Genomic DNA, 23,682 nt, shown 5'->3' with positions numbered 1-23,682 from the left:
AGCGATCTAATGTTCTCCAAATTTCCTGTGTGTTAGTGGTCTAATTAGTGATCTTCCTCAGAGTGATGCACTGTGCTTTGAAACATCAGCAGTGAACGAACGTCTCATAAAATCATTCTGCATTTTCATAATCGAGCACTCTGCCATTCTGTCTCAGCCCCCAGAAGGACCCCGTGCACTTCACTTTGATATTAAATTTTATTTGAAAAACAATTACTTTGCAATTTTGGTTAGATATTTTTATACTAGTAGAGTTGACTGCAATTTTCAATTATATTTTATAACAGATTCTCTTTATTATGAGAAAAACATATGTTAAGGGCCAGGGCTGCAGCTCAGAGGTACAGAAGCCAAGCACTGTGAGGCCCTGGATGGGTTAGATTAAAACAGTAGCTGGATCCTTACTGCACTAAGTCGGCGCTCTGTCACCACACCGTGCACTGCTATTTCACCGGCTGCTTCTGTGTGGGGAGCTGGGGGTGGGAGTACGAGAGACCCTTCCTCCATGTCTTTTTATCTTTTGGATTCTATGCCACACATAAATATTTCCTACTCGAACAAACATAATTTTAAAAATGAAATTGCTCAAACTCCCCCCCCCTGCCCCCACAGAAATCCCTTTGTGTAGTGAGAACACTCTGCAGAAAGTGGATTTCATCCATTCCCATGAGCTAACAAATGGAGGAGTAAAGACAAGGATGGGAGAAAAAATCCACACCTTCATGGATGTGCAAAACTAAAAATCACATTTAAAAGTCGGTGTTCAAAGGAATCTTGTCAGGAGCAACTCCGTTATTCTGCCCCTTGAAGCCTCAGTGTGCACTCCAAACCACTTGTGTTCACTCATTTAAGTCTTACTTTGGCGTAAGAATAGCCTACTTACCGCTCCTCTGCCATTTCCTGGGAGACAGCTGAACAGTTCAAAATTATTTTCTTTCAGAGTTACATAAATCTAGCAATGATAAGGACAAAAATCCTCTAATGCTAAGGTAGTTTTCATGTCCTGTAATATTTCTGAAAAGGGCATGTGCCCTTAGATGTGAACTCCCCCTGTAGTGAGCCAAGCAACAAACTTCCAGGGTGTGAAAGCCATAGGGGAGCTTTGGGACCAAAGATCTTTTTTGTTCAGCACTGTACTTTCATAACTTGAAGTTTCAGTGATAACTTACGCAAGGAATTAAAAAAATGTTGCCTTAGTTACTTTGTAACTTAAAATTTGTATTCCGTAAGCACAAACACATTAGATAAAAGGTGTATGGTTCCACTCCTGGTTTCCTGGTGAAGACCAGAAGTTGATGTCACTTAGTAAAGGTGGCATGTGCCACTGCAAAGGTGCCTTGTCTTCTTGGTAATCCTTAAGTAAATTTTAGAAATGTCCCTTGAGACAAGTGTTATTGTCATTATCCATTACTGTTCTATTACTATTGTTCACTATACAATTATTGGGACTCTTGGTGAAATCTGAGTAGGTTTGCAGAGTATAAGACAGTATTGTGTTAATGTTCAATCTCCTTATTGTGATAACTGAGCTATGGGCACACAGTGGATGTCCTGCCCTGAGGAAATACACACTGAAGTATTCAGAGGCGAAGGGCACACTGTCTACAACTGACTCTGAAATGGTTCCTGAAAACATGTTAGTGCACTGAGTGAGGAAGTAGCACCAACTTGGGTGGAAGACACATGGGAGTTTTCACAATTGTTTTTCAAATTGCAATTGTTTTTGCAATTTGGGTGGAAGTTTAAGTTTCAAAAGAAAAAGTTAACATTAGGAATACTCCTTTGGATAATATTTCAAAGAAAAAGTATCTTCACCGAGCTGGATTATGGTCACTATGTCTAGCTGGAATGTTTTACTGTAAGAATTTCTTTTTACAATACTGATATACAACACATTAGTAACAATGACTGTAACTCTCAGTGGAATTTCACTCCTTCCTGTTACTTGACCTAAGGCCTGTGAGGCTGGGAGCAGGTTTCTGACAGGAGATGCCCTTTCCCAGTGATAAGCTCCAGGACATCACTGCCACTGCAGACATGAACACATGACTTCTTTGTGGATTCGCGGGTGATCTTTCCAGAGACAAGTGGCACCCCTGATGAAAGCCAGATGGCCCTCCCTAGCCTGAGGAGGCAGTCAGGTACCTGTGGTCCAGTGATAATTCCCAACCTGCTGACCTCCCCACTGCTCTCCATCTTACCCCACTGTCTGCCTGCAGGTCACAAGGTGCTGTCCCTTGCCTCTGTCCCCGTGTGTATACCTTCACCATTGAAGAGGATTTGGTTCAGCACCTGTCAGCTGCTGAGCTCCCAGTAGCTCCCTACAAAACCCTAGCAAGAGAAGGTGCCTGGCCTCCATCCCAGCCTGGGGAACCAAAGGCCCTTGGGTGTTTTTCTCCCCTGGCACTCTTCATCTCCTCTGATTCCCTTCCCTGAACCTGGCAGCCAACTAGGTGGTCTCGAAGACCTCCCTGCAATCTGTTTCAACACATACCACCACGTGCATTTGTAAGTGCAAGTCCTCTATAGAACCAATATGGCTGTCCTGGATCTAAGACAGGCACATACCACTTCTAGCAAACCCCAGAAGAGGAAAAAAACAGAGGTGTAAATTAGAGAAAGAATGATTATTACTATTTTATTTTATTTTTTTGAGACAGGGTCTACCATGTAGCCCAAGCTGGCCTCTAACTCATGATCCTCCTGCCTCAGTGTCCTGAGTACTGTTCCTTTTAAAAAGGATCCTTTCTAGGATTATTATTGTTATTATTATTATTATTATTATTATTATTATTATTTTGTGGGACTGGTGTTTGAACTCAGGGCTTCACACTTGCAAAGCAGGTACTCTATGGCTTGAACTATGTCTCTAGTCCAATTTTTTTTTTTTAAGCAGAGAACACACCCTAAGGCATTCAAAATATTTTATTTACAAGAATTCCAAATGCTCTCTGCCTTACTGAGAAAGCACTGTCATTGGAGCTATGAAGTGCTTACTTCTGCATTAACTGTCTTGGGTGGGGTGAGTGCCATGCCTGTTACCTTTCATCCAGCAGCACAAGCTGTGCTGGGCTGAGTATGGTTCCATCAGCCAAAGTTCATTGGGGCCTGAGGCAAAACAGGGCAGAAATTGTAGCCTCAGGGAACAAGGCAGAAAATACAGTAGAAATCTAGCAAGACAGTTGCAGGAAACTTGTGGCCAGAGTCATACAGGTAGGGCGAAGAAGGACCATTAGTCTGTTGGTGAAAATCTAACTGAAAATAAGGCAAACTGGGATGAGGAGGCTGACACCTGACATAGTGGGAAGAGACAGAAACCAAATAGGAAATGAGGTCCAAATTAATCAGCTGGGCACCTGGAGGACTCTCACCTGGAGAGGTCACAAAGTCAGGATTCCTGAGCTAAACCCTCTGTGGATACTTAGGGACAAGCTTCCCCAGGGCTACTTTGAAGTGCTGGGGACATGAGCTCTTGACCAGGACAGAAGAGACTTCTTGTGAATGCAGAGGAGAGGGTGGGTTGCTTTGAGGTAAGGATAGGACAGTGAGCTGGTGTCCACTGAGACCACCAGGATCTCATGACTGGATAACATGGAGGGCAAAGGAGGAACACAGCCCAAGTTGAACCCAAAAGACACGACACTTCTGGCCCCACCTGCTGCCTTTTCTCTGGCACAGCAGGGATGCTCACTGAAAGTGTATACCTCCCATAAGCCAGCTGTGTTTCAGCTCTAAGGCTGCCACGTGAAGCAGCTGTTGTGATCACCTCTACTGAACTGTCAAGAAAAGATGGCAACAATGAAGTGACTGCTAGGGTCCCACAGCTAGTGGACTGTGGGGACTGCCCTTACAGCACGAGAGAGAGACTCCTGTACCTCCTTGCACACTCAAGGTCCTGGAAGGAAGTCACCCTGTCCACTTCCAGTCCTTTGTTTGAACACACACAGGCAGCATCAAGCGCAAACACCCCTTGTCCCCATGAATCACGCCTTGTCCCCATAGTCATGCTCAAGAAGACCAGTTCCCTCCCACTTGTGGTTCACAACCCAGCACGGGGCATCCAGGCTCCAAGAGAACCTATGGAGTAACTTCATTGATGAATTAGATCAGAACATATCTAAGATGATACTTTTCTACACGCCACATTTGAAAATTTTTAAGCATTTCAGTTCCTTGTAGAAAATAGAGTGTCAGCTTCCCCACTGTGACAACTTGCTCTATGGTTCCATGGTTCCTTCTTTCCTTTCTTTCCTCCCTTCCTCCCTCCCTCCCCCCCCTTCTTTCCTTCCCACCTCCCTCCCTCCCTCTCTCTTTAGTTTCTTTTTCTCTCTCTCCCTCCCTCCATCTTTCTCTTCCTTTCTTTTTCTTCCTCCCCTTCCTTTCTTCTCTCTCTCTTTCTCTTTTTTGGTGCTGGGGAATCAAATCACTTGAGCATGCTAGCTCTAGCCCTTGTTTTTTTCCTGCCTTAAAGCACATAGGAAACCTCACTAGTTCAAAAGGCAGAGGACAGGAGGCTGCTTGGGAAACTGATTTTCATACTGACACCCACAGGTCCTGTGACTGATGGAGATTAGGGGATTCTGCCTTAATCTAGATCCACGGCATTTGGTGACATTTTCTGGGTACCTGGCATATGATATGAGCTACACGTGAGCTGCCACGAAAGGAGGTGGGGAGGGAAGCCTGTTCCCCAGCTATTTCCCGGGGGGCTAACAAAGCAGCCCTGTCATTTTCAATGGTGCTTGGGCTGTGGTGAGGAGCCATCATAGAGGGTGCTGAAGACCCAGGCAGGGGTTGTAGCTGAGCTCCCATACAAGAACTTGCTCTTAACTGGTGTATATATAGTGGGCTTTAGACTGGCTGATTTGAAAAAACACAAGGGTTGGGTAGGGCACTTGCCTTGCATGTGCAAGATCCTGGGTTCCATCCCTAGCACTGCAAAAAAAAAAAAAAAAAAAAAGAGTAGTTTAATGTGGGATTATAGGTATCCCAGCACTCGGGATGGGCAGGTAGGAGAACCCTGAGTTTGAGGCCAGTGCGCACTATATAGCAAGACCCTACCTTAAAGAAAAAAAAAAAAAAAAAAAAAAAAAACACCCCACACCCGCCCCTAAAACACCCCAGGAGATGACAAAGCTCAAGGCACCAGCCTCACTCTCAGCCTGTTACCTACAGCTCATGTGCTCTCTAGGAGTTCCTTGTGTCACCGTGGGAAAACTGCAGTGCCCAAGGTCAGGTGCTTAGTGTTTAGACAGTGGTGGGCAGTTTGGCTCCTGAGACAAGGTCCCAGTCCACTGGGGCATCCACTGCTTATACCTTAACACTTAGCTATCCTGAGTTTATGTTGCTGTGGAATTTTGGTAAAATGCCTACTTAGATACCATTAGGTAGTAATGACAGAGGATTGACTGACAGATCAGACTGCTTTTGCATTTTTTTGTCCCCTCATTTTCTTTTTTTTAGTACTGGAGTTTGAATTCAGGGCTTCACTCTTGCTAGGCAGGCTCTCTACCTCTTGAGTCACTCCACCAGCCTATCTCTTGGTCTTTCGAGCCAGGGTCTCTCCATTATCCCAGACTGACCTGGGAATTGCTATGTAGCACAGGCCAGCTTTGAACTCACAATCGTCCTGCCTCAGCTTCCCAAGAGGTGAGGTACCAGGTGTGCACCCCCATGCCTAGCTCTGCTTTTGCATTTCTTGTTCAACCTCATTTGTTCTCATTTGTTCTCCCCCTTAGAGAAACCTAACCAAGCACAATTTTAAAAGAGCTAATACAATATCCACATTTGAAGAAAAAAAAAAATCAAACAGATGGGCAATTCAGCTTACCTCAATGCTGATTTTCTTAGTATTATGCTAAAGGTTTCATAATGATCAACTGATCACTGCACAGTAACTGTCAACAAAGACTATTTCCCAGCTCTTCCTGTGTAGATGTGCCAGATGCCAAATTTGATTGCAAAGACATGGTGCCGACTAGTAAAGGGATTCCTGGGTAAGTCGAGTCCCATGCCAAGGCCGTCTAACATTTGGATATATTCATGAGAAGAAAAACGTAATCAGGCAACTGTCAATTAATTGTTTATAGCTAACATCAGGCTTTTCCTTTCTATTGTGATTTATACTTTGCAAAGTATTTTTGGATTTATTTCATTTGAAATGAAAGTTTAAACATATGCTAGCCTTGTTTCCAAAAATCTCATAGTATTCAGTGCAAATACCTTGTTAGTTAACTGTTAGGACAACTGGGATCTTTTGCTTCAAAATCAGATATGAAATCCCCTTTTGCAGGGTTTTTTTTGTATGTATGTGGGACTGGAGTTTGCACTCGGGGCTTCACACCCCTTTTGCACTTCTGGTGGAACTTTATCCCCTAGCGCTGCTCATCATAACCATGAATGTGGGGTCACTTGAGGAAATTCCCAAAGCAGACAATCATTTTCATGGAACTTGCTGATGTGCCTTAACAATTTGTTTTAAAAGGCTCTGCAAGCAGACTCCCTCACTTTTTTGCCACGAATCTGAAAACTTACCCATGTGTGCACCTGTTCTTTGCCCTCCCTTCCTCCTGTTCAACAGTGGGGAGGTTCCTCTGTGTTCTGGGTCCTACCCCATCTACTTTCTCGGGGATTGAGCTCTGACAATAGCCTCCAACTCCTGACTGTCACTTTCTCCTGCATTACCAGACAGTCAGGCCATGTGCCTTCAGGTGTGGTCTCTGCGCTGGGATTCCTGTCTTTCTCCTGTCCCATCCTCAGCTTCCCTTCTTGCCAAGGTCAGGAGAAGCCCAATCTGCTCTTGTTGCTCCACTAGCTCACACCACATCCTCTCCTCATCACACACTGGCCGAGTCACTGTCATGGCCACTGGTGAGCTTTCAGCCCCCAAAGTTAAGTCACCTAGTGTCCATTTTGACTTCCTTGACTTCAGCACTGCACATGGCTGACCTCTTTCTGTCTTGAGTAGTTCTTTTTAGGGCCTCCTTGACACTGTTCTGCCTTCCCTGGATCCCCGATTCTTGGCCCTCTTCTCGTGGTTAGCTCCAGAATTTCCCTGAGTGGCCCATCTCATCAGACCATCTCTGTGCTAAAGATCCCCAGTTCTCCCTATCACACTCCTAACCCCATATCCACTCCATGTTGGCACTTGAATGTCTAAATAGTGTCTCCAATTCACCAGGAAAACAAAAACTCATACCTTCCTCTTCCCAACTGGTTTCTATCATCTGTGTAGAAATGCAGGCTGGAATCCCAAGGCATTCTTGATCTCTCCTTTTCCCTAAATACCCACATCCAAAAACCGACCAGTCTGAATGGCTCTATTTACAGAATAAATCCCACTCCAGGCCATTTTTCTCTGTCCCCATTGTCACCACCACACCACCTCAATATCTTGCATCTGGATTATTCAATCACCTCCAAGATGATTGCTTGGCTTCAACTCTTGCCTCGCACAATCTGTCCTCTGCCCGCAGCTGTGGTATCTCTAAACCCCAGCCCCATCTGGTAGGGACACCGCTGAGCACCCTCTAAAGCTCCAGCATGGTGCACACAACACATGCTGACCACAGCCCCCCGAGAGCTGGCCGCGTCTCCACTTTCCCCATCGTGACTCTGGCTCACAAGCGCCAGCTAGTTCTCTTGCAACTTAATTTTATAGAATTCATATCAATTCAAATGAAATGCAAGGCAACGAGCAAAAGGACAAAAGGAAATTCACCCGGTATTACCAAAGTTTGGAAAATATTTCTTTAAAAAAATATTTAATTTGACTTTTGAATACATGAATACAGGGGGATTTCATTGTGGTAATTCCATCTGTGCGTACAGTGTACCTTGAACAAGTTCACCACCTCCATGGCAAATACTTCTAAACAAGTTATCCTCTTATTTTTCCTTCTTAACCTGAAGAACTCAGAAGTTATTTATTATTTTGACATTGGGGATCAAACCCAGGACTTGTGCTTGCTAAACACAAGCTCTACCACTGACACGTCAAGCCCCTAAAATGAATTTTTAGTGGCAGAATATATTTTGTTGAGAAGTTATTTTACTGGGATGGGTGGGTAGCTCAGTGGCAGAGCACTTGTCTCTCAGGGAGAAGGTTCTGGGTTCCATCCCCAGCACTGCAACACAAAACAAAACACACTTAAGCTGTGGCTTGTGACAGCAACAGACTTTGGCAAGGATTCAATCTCAAAAATGTACTAGATATAGTAATGTCATAGTTCTATTCAAATACTTAGCTCCACTTTTATAATGTTTATTAAATAATATTCCATTAAGTAACAGTTGTCTCCAAATGTACCAGTTGTTATTAAGTATGTAAACCAGAGATTTGTCTTGATAACATTCTTAGTGAGATCACAAAAATGTGCACCAAGAATGACATAATCTAATCATACCAGTAATATATTTCCAAGGAGCATGAGTTAGGTGGCTCTGAAACTGAGTGAACATTGGAATAAAAAAATGGCTTTTTTGAAGAAATATCATATATTTAGTATTAATTCCTTGTTTATATAAGTCTATATTTATTATAAACAAAACACGCTCATTTGACATGAGCACAGACGTGTAAGATAACAGAACATTACAAGTTAAAAATAAAACAGTAAAGCTACCCTCTAAAAAAAAGACTGCCTCCCAAACTGCATTTTATTACATATGTACCTGCAGGTGCTATCCTTCTGGAGTTTGAGGGATAATTAATTATGGTTTTTGATAATCACTTTTATGTAACCTTAGTAAGCCTTGTTGAAAATACATGCAATTCAAAGGAAATGGTTCCTCAAGTTTTCTATTATTAAAAATATGTGAATTAACTTAAAAACCACTTTCACAAACTAGATGGATTCCTTAAATAATCGGCGAGTTACTGATACTTTCTGAATTTTAGATTTAATAAAGGATGCTTTGCCATCTGTGCATCATGAACAGAAGAAGGAAGGTGTGCAACTGATTGATAAATGTTAATCGTAATTTCTCACCATATGCTAAGAATAGCTTTCTTCTAAGAAAATATTTAGGAATATATAAGATATTTATGATGACTTTAAGTAAATGATAGGACAGATGCAAGAACTCACATACTTGCCTGCACTGTAGGTTGAATGGGAATGCCACTCCTGACTTCAACAAAGTGAAGTTTGGTGATTTTTCCCTTAACTAAAATGCCAGAGAGCAGCGAGGATGCCCTACAGATCTGGCTAGTACTAAGAGGCTCCTCAGTGTGGCTGAAGCAGGGCTCTGGTTACCCTTCGCCTGCCATACCATCTCTTGACCCCTTTCCCAGTTACCCAAAACACAATTTAGTAGAGCTGGTGCATCCCCATGTCAGGTGCTGACCCCTTCTTCTAGCCAGTGTGCCATCCCTAACTCCTTTCCAGAAATTCTAGGGGTGGCACTGGCTACAGGAGGATGTTTACCAGGCACAAGCATCACAGTAAAGAAAGCAAACTAAATTTTTTAAAAAATGTAATTATCTGTCATACTGATACAAAAAGCCCACAGGACAACTGAGCTGTGCTGAGAAGGATGGGACTGAGCAGGTGCCCCGGGGCCCTGCAGCCAGAGCAGAGCAGGTCTGCTTACACACTGATTTCTGCATAAGCTACTGTTGGAAGAGAGGATGCTGAGGATTTTAAGGTCTCTAAGTCACCCTGCTAGGCCACAGACTCTAAAATACTGCTACTGATAGCTGTACTGGCACATGCTGTGCTTACACACATGAATATGCCTTTTTGGAGCAAATGTAACAAAAATGACTTTATGAGAAATTTAGCAGTTTTCCCTTAAACCTGCTTCACCAAATGACCAAACAATATTTTAAAGAAATGTAAATCCACCAAACAAGAGACAACTAGCACTGACATTGGCCTTCTGTACAAGCAGTACTGCAGTGTAGTGACAGGCAAAGCAGCCCTCAGTGGGGCAGATATGACGGACTACATGTCAGCAGGAGACAGCAGCCATTCCGAAGTGGCCCATGTTATTTACAGTCTCTTATGTGATCTGACAGCTGTGCACCTGGAGAACAAACAGAATTCTTCTTTCTGTTACTGCCATGGAGGCGCTCTCACACCCTAAGTTCTCCTCTCTGTCATGTAATTTCACTTTTGTTGTCTGAGCCATTGCTCAATTGTCCATTAAAAAACACACACAAGAAAAGCACTAGCAACTTTTCTGAAAGGTGTGGTTCTTCCTGATTGTCAGGTACCACGCATTCATAAACGCACTTCTTACAATCCTACTGTCCTTAATATTTTTAATAAACACAAATATTTTCACGTACGGGAAGCAAATATAGAGCTAGATTTTGAAGAAAGTTAATGATGCATTAGCATTGATGTTAATTCCTAAGAAGCAACCTCACCAAACATGGCTCCATCTTTGACTATTTAAAAATTTTCAGCAAGAATTTACTTACCTGGGAATATTCAAAATCGGTGATAGGGGCTATGCTCTTGATGTAGTCTGACCGGAACTGGTTTTCTGGGTTGGCCAGTGGAACCGGAGGTATTATAGTACTCATCGCTGAGACAATCGTCTAAACAGAACGAAGGGAAAATAGGGAGAACTGTAACTCATCGGGTTCACGTGTGGTAGTCTTATGTATAGGACTTCTGCCTACACAGTTTCAAACCAGGGCAGTTAACTATTCTGCTAAACAAATGTCAAGAAAAACGTCCTTACCACAATAGCATCTTTGACATTCTTCCTGATGTCCAGAATTTTCTGTTTCTTTTCCCTGTGTTGAAAGAGAGAGTTGGTATTAATTTAATTTGCTCTTCACCAGTTAGGATGGATAGAGTAAGATTTTCCAGGGTAGGTAGGCTGGTTTCACTAGATTTCAGTAGCTATCCCCCCAGACAACATCTGCAAAGGTTTACCTAAAAAAATCCTTGCTTCTGATTTGTGTTCTAAACAAACTTCAGTGTACCCATTTTATAACCTGTAGCTTTAGACAACTGTGCAGGTCACACAAAAGAATTGCAAAATTGTTATGGATATTGCATATAAATATGACTAAATACTTCTACTTAAATCTAGCTGTATTTTATGTTTGATTTTGATGGTACCGGGGTCTAAACTCAGAGTCTTGTGCTGGCTAGAAACCTATCTCTATGTTGAGAGTCATAAACTGAAACAGATGTAAGCCAGTGATACCACAGAGAAAGCACACACTGTTGACAGCATTAGCCCTCTTTATCAGCGTTTCCACATTGGTGGATTCAACCAACTGGATACTGAGTGAAAATATTTGGGAAAAACTGCACCTGTACTGAGCACGTATAGCCTTTTTTCCTTGTCATTACTTCCTATATGATGCAGCATAACAATTTATGTACCAATTACATTGTATTAAGTACTATAAGTCATCTAGAGGTGATTTAAAGTAAGTTAAAGGATGTGCCTAGGTTCTATGCAAATACGTAACAGATTTGAGCATCCCTGGATTTTGGTCTTGGGGAGGGGGCGCAGATGTCCGGGACCGATTCCCCTCAGATATTGACGGATGGGGGATGAAAGTACTGGTCGAGTGCTCAGAGCAATAACAGTACTACAGACCAATACTCCAAGATTACTTAATCGTTTTGTGAAGCAAGAATCGTCTTTTCCCTTGAAAGTCTCCACAGGTAACAAAGCAACTGTTTAGAGAAAGCACTTCTGGAAAGTCTGGGAGGGAAGTGAAGTTTGCATGCAGTTTGCAAGCCAAAGCGGATTCTTACTCGGGATTAAATCCATTGACGTGCAGGATTCTCATTTGTTTGACGATAGTGCTTTTCCCAGACTCTCCAGCCCCTGCGAACAAACAGAAAGCACGCTGTCAACCCTCAGGTCACCCGGGATGGGCATCCTGCACCCGCGCGGGGACGGGCTGGCTGCAGGCACTCCCGGCCCCGCTCGGGGCCTTAGCTCCGGGCGCGGGGAACCGGGGCGGCCGCGCCTTCCGGCCTTACCCAGTAGCAGCAGGCGGTGGGTAGCTTTGTAAGCCAGGCGCTCTTTCTGCAACTGCTTCTCGATCTTTTTGTTGGCCTCGCGCCGTTCTTTTTCATCGACGCCCTGGTCTTCTGTCGTCTTGCTGTTGCCCAAACACCCCATGCCTGCCTGCTCGGATGGAGGTCAGGCAGGTCGCAAGGCGCACGGAGGTGAGGCAGGGAGGGAAGATCCGGGGAGACTTCTGTCCTATCCCGGCTGCTGAACAAGATGCTCCGGTATCTCGGTGCGTGCAGATCACCGATCGCGCCGGCTACCTTCTCCCTCCCTCTTCCCTCCGCGAACTCGCGACGAAGAGGGGCGGAAGGAAGGCGCACCTTTTTTTTCTTTTAAAGGAAACGATGTTTTAAATCTGCCTGGTAAACACCGTACAACTACGGGGACCGGGACTGAGAGTGCCGGGCTCTGCTGGGGACAGTCGGGGTGGCGCTGCGCTCTCAGCTCGCCCCGCGTCTCCACGCCCCGCTCAGCACCGCCCAGCAGGGATCCCAAGGGGGCGGCTCGCTCGGCCTGGGTCGGGTCCCCACCGGTGTAGTGGCCAAGCGCGGTGCGAAGGGCCAGAGTATGCCACCCGGTCCCCGCAGGGCGGCGATGGCCACCTGCTAGGTCAACTCGAGCCTCGCTCGGCCTTCGCCGTCGGACGCGCGCCCCCTCCGAAATCCAGGTTCCTCGAGAAGAGGAAAGGGAAGAGGAGCTGGCTCAGGGGCAGCGGGGCCGTATAACCCTGAGGGGTCCCCGAGGGGCGCCACCGGCGCGGCGGGGGAAGTGCAGGGGCACTCACACGCAGGCCGCGGCCGCGTGGTTCTGTTGCTCCCAGCGCCGAGAGCGCCCGCGCTCCCCGCCTGCGCTCCGACGCCTCGCTGCTCCCCGGCGGGCGACGGGACGCGCGCGGGATCATGCATATTCTATCAGGGAGGAGCATCACCAGGGGCGCACCAGTCACACCGCCTTTGTTCCGTTCGCTTTCTAGACTATTCCAGCTCACCCACGCCGCCTGTCTTTACTTCCAGCCCCCCGTCTCTGCTTTGCCGTTTTCCCGAACGGATCTACTACTTTTCTAGAAGATACTATGGCTTTGAACTTGGCCTTGTGGCAGAGGAACGGATGAGGACAGGAGACTGGCACCTGTTGTCCTGCATGTGACTGAAGGCCACGGCCAGACTGCAGGCTGCTTTGTGGACCCGCCGTGGGTCAAGTGCAGAAGTAGTGCTTGGGCCCAAGTGGTGGACACCAGCACTGAGCCCTGAAGATCATTCTTTCCAAAGACTGTAAGAAGGGGACGGTTTCGAGTTGGCCACTGCAGGGCCCAAGTCCTACAACCCTTTGCTGAGTGGTCTTCAATCCCCCAACCCACCTCTTCCTCCAAACCCACATCTTCTCTGGCTTCTGCACGACCTCGCCTTGGCCTGTGAGCAAAGGCCACATTGGGCTTCTCTACCACCACCGCAGCCCCTGCCTCTGTCTTGTCGGGGCTGGTGGTATTCCTTCTGTCTGACTCTCCCTCCTTTGCCTCATCAGGGGCTCCCTTCATTCCTCAACCTCTGTTTTCTTACCGGCTTGCTCACCTTAAGCAAATACATTCTACTGGGTCCCATTGAAAACCAACAAAACCCTCAACTTCGTGCCTCTAGTTAGTCCCATCAGTTTCTCTCCTATCCACTAAAATTTAAAAAGGGCTTCCAAGTCTGCCTGCCTTTTCTGCCTCTTGTTCACTGGTAACTTCACTGCATTTCCATCTCTGAACTCACTTCTGAAGACAGCCACATCAGATCTCTAGCCCAGCTCACCAGCCCTGTCCACCTCTGTCCCAAACACATGCACAATGCCCCCATGCCACCCCCCACCATCGCCTACGCCCCCCCCACCCCCCGCCCCCTGTCCTCTTTCTGGAATAAGGGTCCCTGGTTTTCCAAACTAGAACCATAGAAATCACTCAGGACTCCCTGTTGGATCTGTTTCCTAAATGCATCCCTGTCCTTTCCACTTGAGTGCTACTGCCATCTTAGATCACCAAGTCTAAGCTGGATTTCAGCAGGAGAATCCTGACTGCTCCCACTGCCTCTTGACTCACTTATTCCAGTGTGCCCTGCACAATGTTGCCACCATGATGATGCAAACCCAACCACACCCCTGTCCCCACCATCTACAAACCCCTGGCATGGTCCTTCCTGACTCTCCTGCTTCAGCTCTCCCTTCTCCCGCAAACCCCCACCTCCTTCCCTGACTAGGCTAGTTCAGGTGCATGGTTGCTCCTTTCTTGGCAATACCTGTGGCTCCTTCTTCTCTTAGCCAACTCCTAGTTACCCTCCTTGCCTCCAGCTGGGCCACACTGCCTCCCTCATGGTCATGTTCACAAGTCCCTATGTTCTCTCAGAGGCCAAGTCCCTCCGTTGTCTCACCCATCGTACTGCGTGTTATGGTTTGCTTATCATCAGAGCTAGGCTGAGGGCACCTTGAGAGCTGGGCGGGATCTGTCTCTGTACCTGCTGTGCCTGATCGACCTCAGGGTCTGTGCCAGAGATGCTCCTTGAATATTTGTTGAATGGATGAATGAACTTATGAAAGCCAGAGATAATTCCTGGTCAAAGTGTGGATTCTTGTGAAAGGAATTTCATGCTCAAACTTAAAATTCATAAAATATTTCTCTGGTGTGGCACTACTGAAAATCAGAACACTCTGAAAAAGTTTTAAAAAATAACTCTTACTGGCATAGGCAGACCATTCTGGTTTTTTGGAAGGGGACTGTTTAGCACAGTTACCACACCTTGTGAATATGCTCACACACATATTCACACATGGCAGTAGCAACCTGGCAGGTACCTGGCTAAAAGGGCAGAAAGTGAGAAAAAAAAAAAAGCACAAAAGACAGTGTAGTGTGCTATGCTAATAGGTATTGTTGATTTTTTAAATGCTGAGATTTCTATAAATTATTAGAAGAGAAGGGAATAAAACAAATTCCATGAAAACTTGTGAAGGGAGAAGTAGGTTAGAACCCAGAAACCATACATTTCAGATAGCCTGCTACTGAGCTACTCTAAAAATACAACAGAAGAGTCTCACATTCCAATTTAGAAATTAAGATTATAGATAATTTATATTTGGAATTTCAGAAGGATTAGCTAAAGAGAGGTGATGAAACATCACTCTATATCCAGAAAGTTAGTGTGTCAGTAATATAATGACAACACAGGCAGTGTAAAATTGCTTCTGATTGTGGAGTGATGGCTGGCACTGGGCTAAATTTCACCCTTGGAAACATTTTTAGTGTTTTCAGTAATCCTAAAAGATAAGTACTATTGTTACCATAAATTTAAGGGCTGAGGGGGTGAGTTAGAAGGGTAACTGCCTGGCTGCAACCTCTGTACAACACTCCCTACCGTGTGTGCCCCTGCACACTGCTCTAATGACAGGCACAATGTTCTAAAACCTACAAGTGCCACTTTACTCAGTGATGAAACATTTCGTATAACATGCAAGGCCAATCTTAGTCAATTGTTAGGTATGATTTCAAGGTAATTTAAAATTTTTTTCAGTGTTGGGGATAAAACCTGGGGCTCCCTGCATGGTTTGCAAGCATTCTACTACTGAGCTACATCCCCCAGCCCTCAACTTTTAAATTTTACATCCAATAACCTGGACTTTTGCTATTCTAGTATGGAAAATGCATCCTCATTCATGCTTTGAACTATTGGATCAGAATGCAGATCCTAGCTGGCTCATCTGGAACAGTGGAGTGGAGCTGCTGGATAGCTTAGAAAGTAGACAGGTGCTGGGGTAGCACAAGCTTCTGTTGCTAGGCAACTTCATCATCAGCTCCCCAGGCAACAGCACCCACGGAAGGTAGGAAGAACTGCTCTAGGAGTTTTGCCAGCAGAGGGCGCAGGTTGACAGGCTCCGAGAAAGGCAGGTGCCCCAAGGGCGGGTGAAGGGAGGCTCTGGTCAGGTCCAGGAGAGTATGAGAGGCACGAAAGTTGGGACAAAAGAAAAGATAAAACAAAGTGGTGTTTTATTTACTATTGTTGACATTATAAAAGTGTCTCTGAAATCTTAATTCATTTGAAAGTTTAATTATTTAAGTTTATATTTAGTTTTGTGATTCTTTGTTGTTTTATTTTGTTTTTTGGCAGCACTGGGGTTTGAACTCAGGGCCTCACGCTTGCTAGGCAGGTGCTCTTACTCTGTGAGCCACTCTGTCAGCCCTAGTTTTGAAAAAAAAGATTTACAGTTTTGTTTCAGTCCCTCTGATTGAAGATGGCAAATGTTTTAAAAAATGGCACCTATTCTCTGGTTAGTCCAGGGAAACAGGAAGAAGGAAATGTGTCTTTTCTTATAAGGGAGGCTTGCCACAGAAATTTAATTCATGGCTGGACGAAAAACATTCAGGCAACTGACAGCCCTAGATCCAGGAGATGCTGAGCAAATTTGAAAAATGACTAGTGTGGTGTGTAGCACAAAATAGTGGATGTATTATATTTTAATTAAAAAAATCAATATATAGACTGAGCATGTGGCACATGCCTGTAATCCCCAGCTATTTGGGAGATGGAGGTAGAAGGATCATGGTTGGAGGCTGGCCTGGGCAAAAGTGTGAGACCCTATCTGAAAAACAAAAAAAAAAGTAAAACAAGCTGGGTGTGGTGGTACACACCTGTAATACCATCCTGGGGGGGGCAGAGGTGGGAGGATCACAGTTTGAGGCCAGACCCAGGCAAAAAGCATGAGACCCTATCTGAAAAATAAAAACAAAAAGGACTGAGGGTATGGCTCAATTGGTATAGTCTTAAACTGGCAAGCCTGAGTTCAAACTTGAGTTCAAACCTCAGTATCACCAAAAATAATTAATCTATTAAAATTTTAGTAACTACTCTTTCTGTAGTATTTACACTTCAAAGGTTATTAAAGACTGAAAGTACACTGAGACTTTTGGTACAGGTTCATCAAAAATTTTAAAGCACGAGCAAAATAGTTCATGAAAAGTGACGTCACTAACTGTGCAATGATTGCTCCAAGAACTTAACAGCTATGGCCAGAGGGCTGTGAACAAACCAGCCCTGAGTTCCCAGCGTGCATTCCATCCTCTTCCAGGGACCCATGGCCGTTTGGACAACTGGCTGTTTCATCCCTTTTTTCTTTCCTGTTTCTTGGTGGAAATAACTTGTGTGGATTATCATTCATTTTTAGCAGCAAAATCACTCTGTGACCTAATTATAATATACTTGAAAATGTTATGGTACATTTTATTATAGAAAATCAGAGAAATAGCTTCAAGTTTCCTTTTCTGTATATCCTCTAAGATCAAATATTTTAGACTTTACTGAAATAATGTATCTCCTTTTTTTCTTACTCCTACAACCAAAGTAATATTAACTATCTTTCAAGGTGCCATCTACAGAAGACAGGAGCTGACAGCTTTAAAGGCTGAAGTAGCAGGAAATCAGCAGGAGCATGTTAAGTGCCTCTGGCTCTTCCTGTGTCCAAAGCCGAGGACTGAAACATCCCCACTAAACACAGAGAGGACCTGGGTCGCTACATTATGACACAAGGTAGGAAACAAGCACATACATTAAAAAGCAAACCAACACACAAAAATAAAATATCCCACAAAGCCTAATGGGAAAGCTGCAAACAGAAGAAACTATCAATGTTTTATAGTTCAAAAACTCTGCGGAAGCCACTGAACTAGGTCAGGTTATGCTGTGATTTGGACAAGTGTCTCAGAAGGCCCATGTGTGAAAGACGTGGTCCCCAAGCTAGGTTGCTATTGAGATGTGGTGGAACCTTTAAGAGATGGAGCCTAGTGGGAGGTCTTCTGGTCTCTGGGAGTGTCCCCTTGAAGAGGGCACTGGAACCTCAGCCCTGTCCTCTTCCTCTTTTTCACATCTCAGTTAGGAAGTAAACGGGTTTGCTGTATGCTTCTATCAATGGGGTGAACCAAAGATGAACAAACCTCCAAACCTTTTTTCCTTGTAAGATGATTTCTTCAGCTATTTGTCACAGTAATGGAAAACTGACTAGCACAGGCTATGAGGCTGGATGGTCACCAGAAGCACATTGGAGACTGATGTATTTTAAGAAAAACTGCAACTATCACAGGTGCATTTATAATACATTTTACAAAAATGATTTCAAGTACATTTTACAAACCAGAAACCAAATAAGGGGGATCAATGATATAGGAAGAGCCAGCGTTGGAACAGCACCGCTCTAGATTTCATTCTGGTCTTTAACCTGAAAAAGCCTGGTTAAATTTGGACTCCAGCAGAAACTCAAATACAGGTTGTTTAATCAGTATATTTGAATACAAATGCAAAGTTTCTAAAACGGTCTAACCAGCTTTAAAGATGGTTCTAATGCAGGTTAGACGAGGGGTAATGTCAAAAATTTGCAAAGAAATATATCATACATGAACAAAGCTCACCTCTTAAGGGATATTTTATGATAAATAGTTTCTGCACTAAGCAATGGTTGTAGACACTATGAAATTTCTAGGTCTCAAGTAGTTCTATTTGCTAAACTGTTTTCTTATAAAGCGTTCAGACCCCACAGAGTCTCTTGATTAGGAGCAAGGAGAGAGACAAGAATATGGCCTGTGTTTTCAATTTTGAATAATGTTTTTGTGGTGCTGGGAGAGCATGGGTGAGAATCAGAGCTTCAGGAGGTGTGGTGGTGGAGTCCCAGTGTTGGCGTACTGACTCCGTGCTGGCCTTCAGGCTTCTCTTGCTGGACACAGCTGCTCTTGCATTGAAGCACATTGTGACAATGTGCTATAAGGAAAGCTGGTTAACAGAATTCAAGTTCACATCTGCACAACACAGGTTCAAGTAACTGAGCATGTCTGTTCCTCCCCAGAGGCTGTCACCTATAGAGGTCATTACGAAGAGGACAAGAAAACTGTAAGACCAATTTCTTAATTTCTTACATTCGTGAACAGCTAGGGGTAGACAGAGACTAGTTACAGAGTATCTGTAATCCCCAAATCCAAAATCTGAAATGCTCCAAAATTTGACACTTTTTTGAGCACTGACATAACATCACAAGTGGAAAATTCCACACATGATTATTGTAGTCAAAACACAGGCACACTAAAAATATTGAAAAAAAGTCACCTTCAGACCATGTGTACAAAACATAAGTGGATTTTGTGTTTGGACATTCATTCCCCAAGATCTCCCATTATGTAGGTGCAAGTATCCCAAAATCTGAAAAATCTGGTCTGAAACACTTCTGGTCCCAAGCATTTTGGACAAGGGCTACTCAACTTTACACTCCAGTCACCCAGAAAGCCACATGACAGTGTACATACACAGGCATAAGTAGCATGGAAGGGACTCCACAGGATCTATGGAGGTCCACAGAACTGGGGACAGCTTCATGGAGGAGGAGGGACTGAAGGGTGGGTTGCACAACGGAGGGTTGGAACAGTGGAAGATGCACAAGTGAGGTGTAAGAACCCCAAAAGTAAGAGCAAAGGTAAGGACACCGGGGTTGTTGGGAACAAGACAGATGGAGGTGGGAGTCCAGTCTCAGAGGTGGAGTGAACCAGGTGAGCCTCAGGAAAACACACATTCCTGGGGTGGGAATTTTCCATAAGGTCTAACCTTTCCCATGAGATATGCAGTCTAGTGGCTGCTGAGCAAGGGCATTCAACCCCTCCCCCCATGCTGTGTTCTTCTCAGCTTCCATCTTTGCAAATGGGTGAGGACAAATGGTATTCAGTCCACGGGGTTTTGGCGAGAGTTACTTGAATGAGTCCATCTTGTCACAGTGTTTGGTAAGATGTAAGCTCTCAATGAGTCCATTAATTATTATTATTGTCCAATATTAATTTAATAAATACCTGTCCATTTCATCCCTCTACACAGGCAGCATGCTGATGTCCTTGAGAGACTCCTAATTTTTTTTTTTTTTTAAGCAGGCAGAAATGGGGAATGGACCAGAGTGTGCTCAACAGAGATGTGCTGAGTCCCCCTGAACTCAGCTGAGCAAAGCACATAGAAGCCGTGACAAATGTCAGGGAAGTGTGCCACTGGACGATGAGTGGGCAAACAAAATGTGCTCCACATATGTAATGGAATACGATTCAGCTTTAAAAAGGAAGAAATTGTGACAGGTGCTGCAACATAGATTGACCTTGAGGACATCGTGCTAAGTAAAGTGAACCCACCATGAAGGCAAACGGTGCCCAGAGTGGTCAACTGGGCAGAGACGGAAGGCAGATGGTGGTCTCAGGGCTGGGGAGGGATGGGAAACAAGGAGTCCTTGTTCAATGGGTGCAGCTTCACGTTGGGAGGGTGAAAAATCCAGAGATAGATGGTGGAGTGAAAATGCAGCTTTGAGGACATATGTGTTTTTTTTGAGACAGGATCTCAGTGTGTGGCCCAGGCTGACCTGGAACTTGAGGTCCTCCTGCTCAAGTGTGCCACCAGGCCCTGCTGTTCTGACTTATTTTTTTGGCAGTGCTGGGAGGGCCTCACACTTGCTAGGCAGTTGCTCTACCACTTGAACCACGCCCCAATCCCTTTTTACTTTACTTTTCAAATAGGATCTCACGCTTATGTCAGGGCTGGCCTCTAACTATTGTCCTCCATATCTCTGCCTCCTGAGTAGTTGGTATTACAGAAGTGAGCTACCACATCCACTCTTGTTCTGACTTGATTACAGTCCAGTGACTCGGATTTCCTCTCTCAGGAGCATTTGCTGCAATTTTGGATTCTTACCAGCAGGCAACGGAGAGACTGAAGGACAGAGGTGGGCTCTATAGCTTTTTATAAAGCACTTCATTTTCACCATTGATTCGTTATAAAGCATTCAAATTAAATTTTAATGCCCCAGGAAGTGTCTCAGACTAGTAGGGGGATGGACCTGAATTCACAGTCTCTGAATTCTATACAGACTGCAGTGTGTGTGGTTAATTCGAAAAGTGAAGAAAACCATTATTTCTTTCCTAGGGACATTTATGCTGAACTCTGTAAGTCACTCTATACCCTTTTCAGACACTGAAAGGGACCTTATTTCCAGCATCTCATCTGATCACCATGAGATATATATCACTACCCAGGATTTGGTCTAGAGGTAATGCATCAGCCCGTAAAAGGTGGGGAGTGTGGAACTTGAATCCAGGTCCTTCACAGACTGAAGGAAACACCACCATTCTCTTTTGCTGGCTCCAAAAGGAAATATCAAACAAGCCTACCTCTCTTCCCACTCACTTAGGCAGGTTCATCTGCATATGATGACTGTGGAATTAATTATCTCTTGGCTCAGTTGCCTTAGCAACTGGTTTCTTTTAGAATTTGGTTAAGTTATAGAGTTTAAAGCCACCATATTCCTCATAATAGAGAATCAAATTGGATATGAAAATAAACAGAGCATAGTCATTTTATACCAGGTAGCAACTATGTGCTTTTCTCAGAAAAGCTGGGACAGCTCACCCTAAAACTTTCAGGGTTGTTGTCAAAGAACAGGGTGTGGTGTCTCCTGTGTCTGTCATGCGTGGTCTGCACATTTGTCATGGAGTAGGGTCTATTTGATGGATCACTACTCCATCTGATGAACTTAAACCCTAGATACAGCTGGGGTTGTGGCCCAGTGAAAGAGCACTTGCCTAGCATGTGCAAGACCCTGGGTTTCATCCTCAGAACTTAAGGGGGAAAAAAAACAAACTGTAGACAGCAATTGACATTCAGAGAGACTTGTTCTTTCCAGACAATGTCCCAAGCAGATGTAAATATATGACTGAGCAAATGAAGAAGTGTGTTGATGTCATCGAGAGAAATAAGGTACACACAAATACAGGACAAGGAGAGGCTAGAAAAAGCCCATGAAGATGAGTGGGTTGGAGGAATCGGTGTGAATGTGCATGGACGTGTTCACGAACAGGTCTACAGGGGCCTGTGTGCACGTGTATCTCTAAGCCTGTGATGCACATGTGTCTGTCTGTGCATGTTTCCTAGTTCTGTCTGCTGAGAAGGTCAAGAAGCTAAGACTCCTCTGTATCTGGGCATGTCCAGTGCCCACTCCTTCCATAATATTGTTTAGTATTATTCACCACGGAAAGGAACAAGGCTCCCCCAACAAAAGATGATTTGGTGGGTAGAGTCCATAGGATAGCTACAAATAAACCCACATATTGTTAAGCCAGAAAATAAGGAAGTGCTCAAAAAATGTTAGGGACACATCACTAGAAGAACAGAGCTGGTTGGAAGGGCTGTCATATGGTCAACTCTGGGATGGTTTGAGCACCAAAATAATTAAGTGCATTATGAATTCCACACCACTGAAAAATACAGGAATGTGGTAGTCTCATGTCAACAACAACTAGATAAATGAATGAAGAAGGGAGGACGCTGGTCCATGGGCAGCTGGCAAACACGGAAGGAGGGCTGCAACAGGAGAGTCAGCACTTGCCACCAGCCTAGGGAGGATTGGGTTGGGCAGAACCACAGTGGATGTGAAACTGGGAGAGATTTTCCTGAAGAGCAGGAGAACTGAACAGTCTCAGTGTGCCCACATGTGATGGTTAGCTGACAAGTGAAAAAAGAGTGACCAACAGTGGAAAACTGGATAACAATTTGGGTAATCAAAATTAACATAACCAAAGCTGGATGTGGTGTGTATACCTGTAATTCCAGCTACTCAGGAGGTAAAGGCAGGAGGCCAGTCCAGGCAAAAGTTAGCAAGACCCTGTCTCAAAAACAAACTTAAAACAAAAGGGGTGGGGGTTAGCTCAAGTGGTAAAGTGTTTGTCTAGCATGCTGGAGGCCCTGGGTTCAAACAGCAGTACTATAAAAAACAAAACAAACCCCTACCACCAATGGAAGAGGATGGACATCATAGACTTCCAGATGTGATACCCCCACCCCCCAAGAAGGACACACCAGAGTCAACATAGTATTCTGGCCGGGAAGGTACAACCTGAATGGAAATTAGGTGGAAACATTAAGCAAACCTGTGTTCTCACTCATTTGTGGAACCTAAACCTAAAATGATGCCGATAGTGATGATGATGATAATGATGATGGGTCATGAATGTAAATGGGGCACTGTATGCGGGGGTGGGGGCAGAGAGAAGGGGAAAGGAAAGGACATCGAGGGGTGATGAGGATGGAAGTACACTGCACATATACGTGTGAAGACAGCATGATGAAACCCATCAAATACTGAAAAAGGAGGGAGGAGGGAGGGAAGTGGGAATGTAATGGCGGAGGTACACTTGTTCTAGGTACACTGTATGCATGTGTGGAATTATCACAATAAAACCCACTCATTATTAATGTGTGCTAATTAAAAATATAATAAAACAAATTTTTAAAAAACAGAAAGGAGGAGAGAGGAAGAATGCATTGCAATACCTTGATGCTTCATTAGACTTGAAGATTGGGGAGTAGGACATGTAAAATGGCCCAAGAGTCTTAGTATTTGATTAGAAAACAATATACACAATTTAAAACATCATCCCTGGGCTAGAAAAGAAAGAGAATACTTTCTGTTCCTAGCACAGCCATGGTGTGTGGTCCCAAGAAGCATCTGAAGTGAGTAAGAGCTCCAAAGCCTTGGGTGCTGAACAAATTGACCAGTGTGTTTGCCTGTCATCCATCCATTGGTCCCCACAAGCTGAGGAATGTCTGCCTCTCGTCATTTTCCTAAAGAACAGACTTAAAAACACCCTGACAGGAGAGGAAG

The 23,682-nt window shown here is 44.5% G+C and overlaps 1 protein-coding gene across 3 annotated transcripts in view; it reads right to left on the bottom strand.

The window, feature by feature from the left end:
- The window catches only part of Gnal (G protein subunit alpha L), a 167,206-nt gene that overhangs the window by 90,788 nt on the left and 52,736 nt on the right, over nucleotides 1–23,682 (bottom strand). For 2 of the 3 annotated variants that reach the window (XM_074070358.1, XM_074070360.1), the window contains exons 2-4: nucleotides 11,733–11,805; nucleotides 10,696–10,750; nucleotides 10,430–10,549 (exon numbers count right to left, since the gene is read on the bottom strand). In XM_074070358.1, the coding sequence (XP_073926459.1) occupies nucleotides 10,430–10,549; nucleotides 10,696–10,750; nucleotides 11,733–11,805 (248 nt within the window). Of the gene's footprint in view, nucleotides 1–10,429; nucleotides 10,550–10,695; nucleotides 10,751–11,732; nucleotides 11,806–11,963; nucleotides 12,843–23,682 lie in introns of those variants that run through there. The other variant, XM_074070359.1, reaches the window with a different exon arrangement.

Source organism: Castor canadensis, chromosome 4 (assembly GCF_047511655.1).
Source record: "Castor canadensis chromosome 4, mCasCan1.hap1v2, whole genome shotgun sequence".
In the NCBI taxonomy this organism is placed as follows: Eukaryota; Metazoa; Chordata; class Mammalia; order Rodentia; family Castoridae; genus Castor; species Castor canadensis.
Note: the sequence above shows the minus strand (reverse complement) of the source record. Positions and strands in the feature narration are given on the sequence as shown.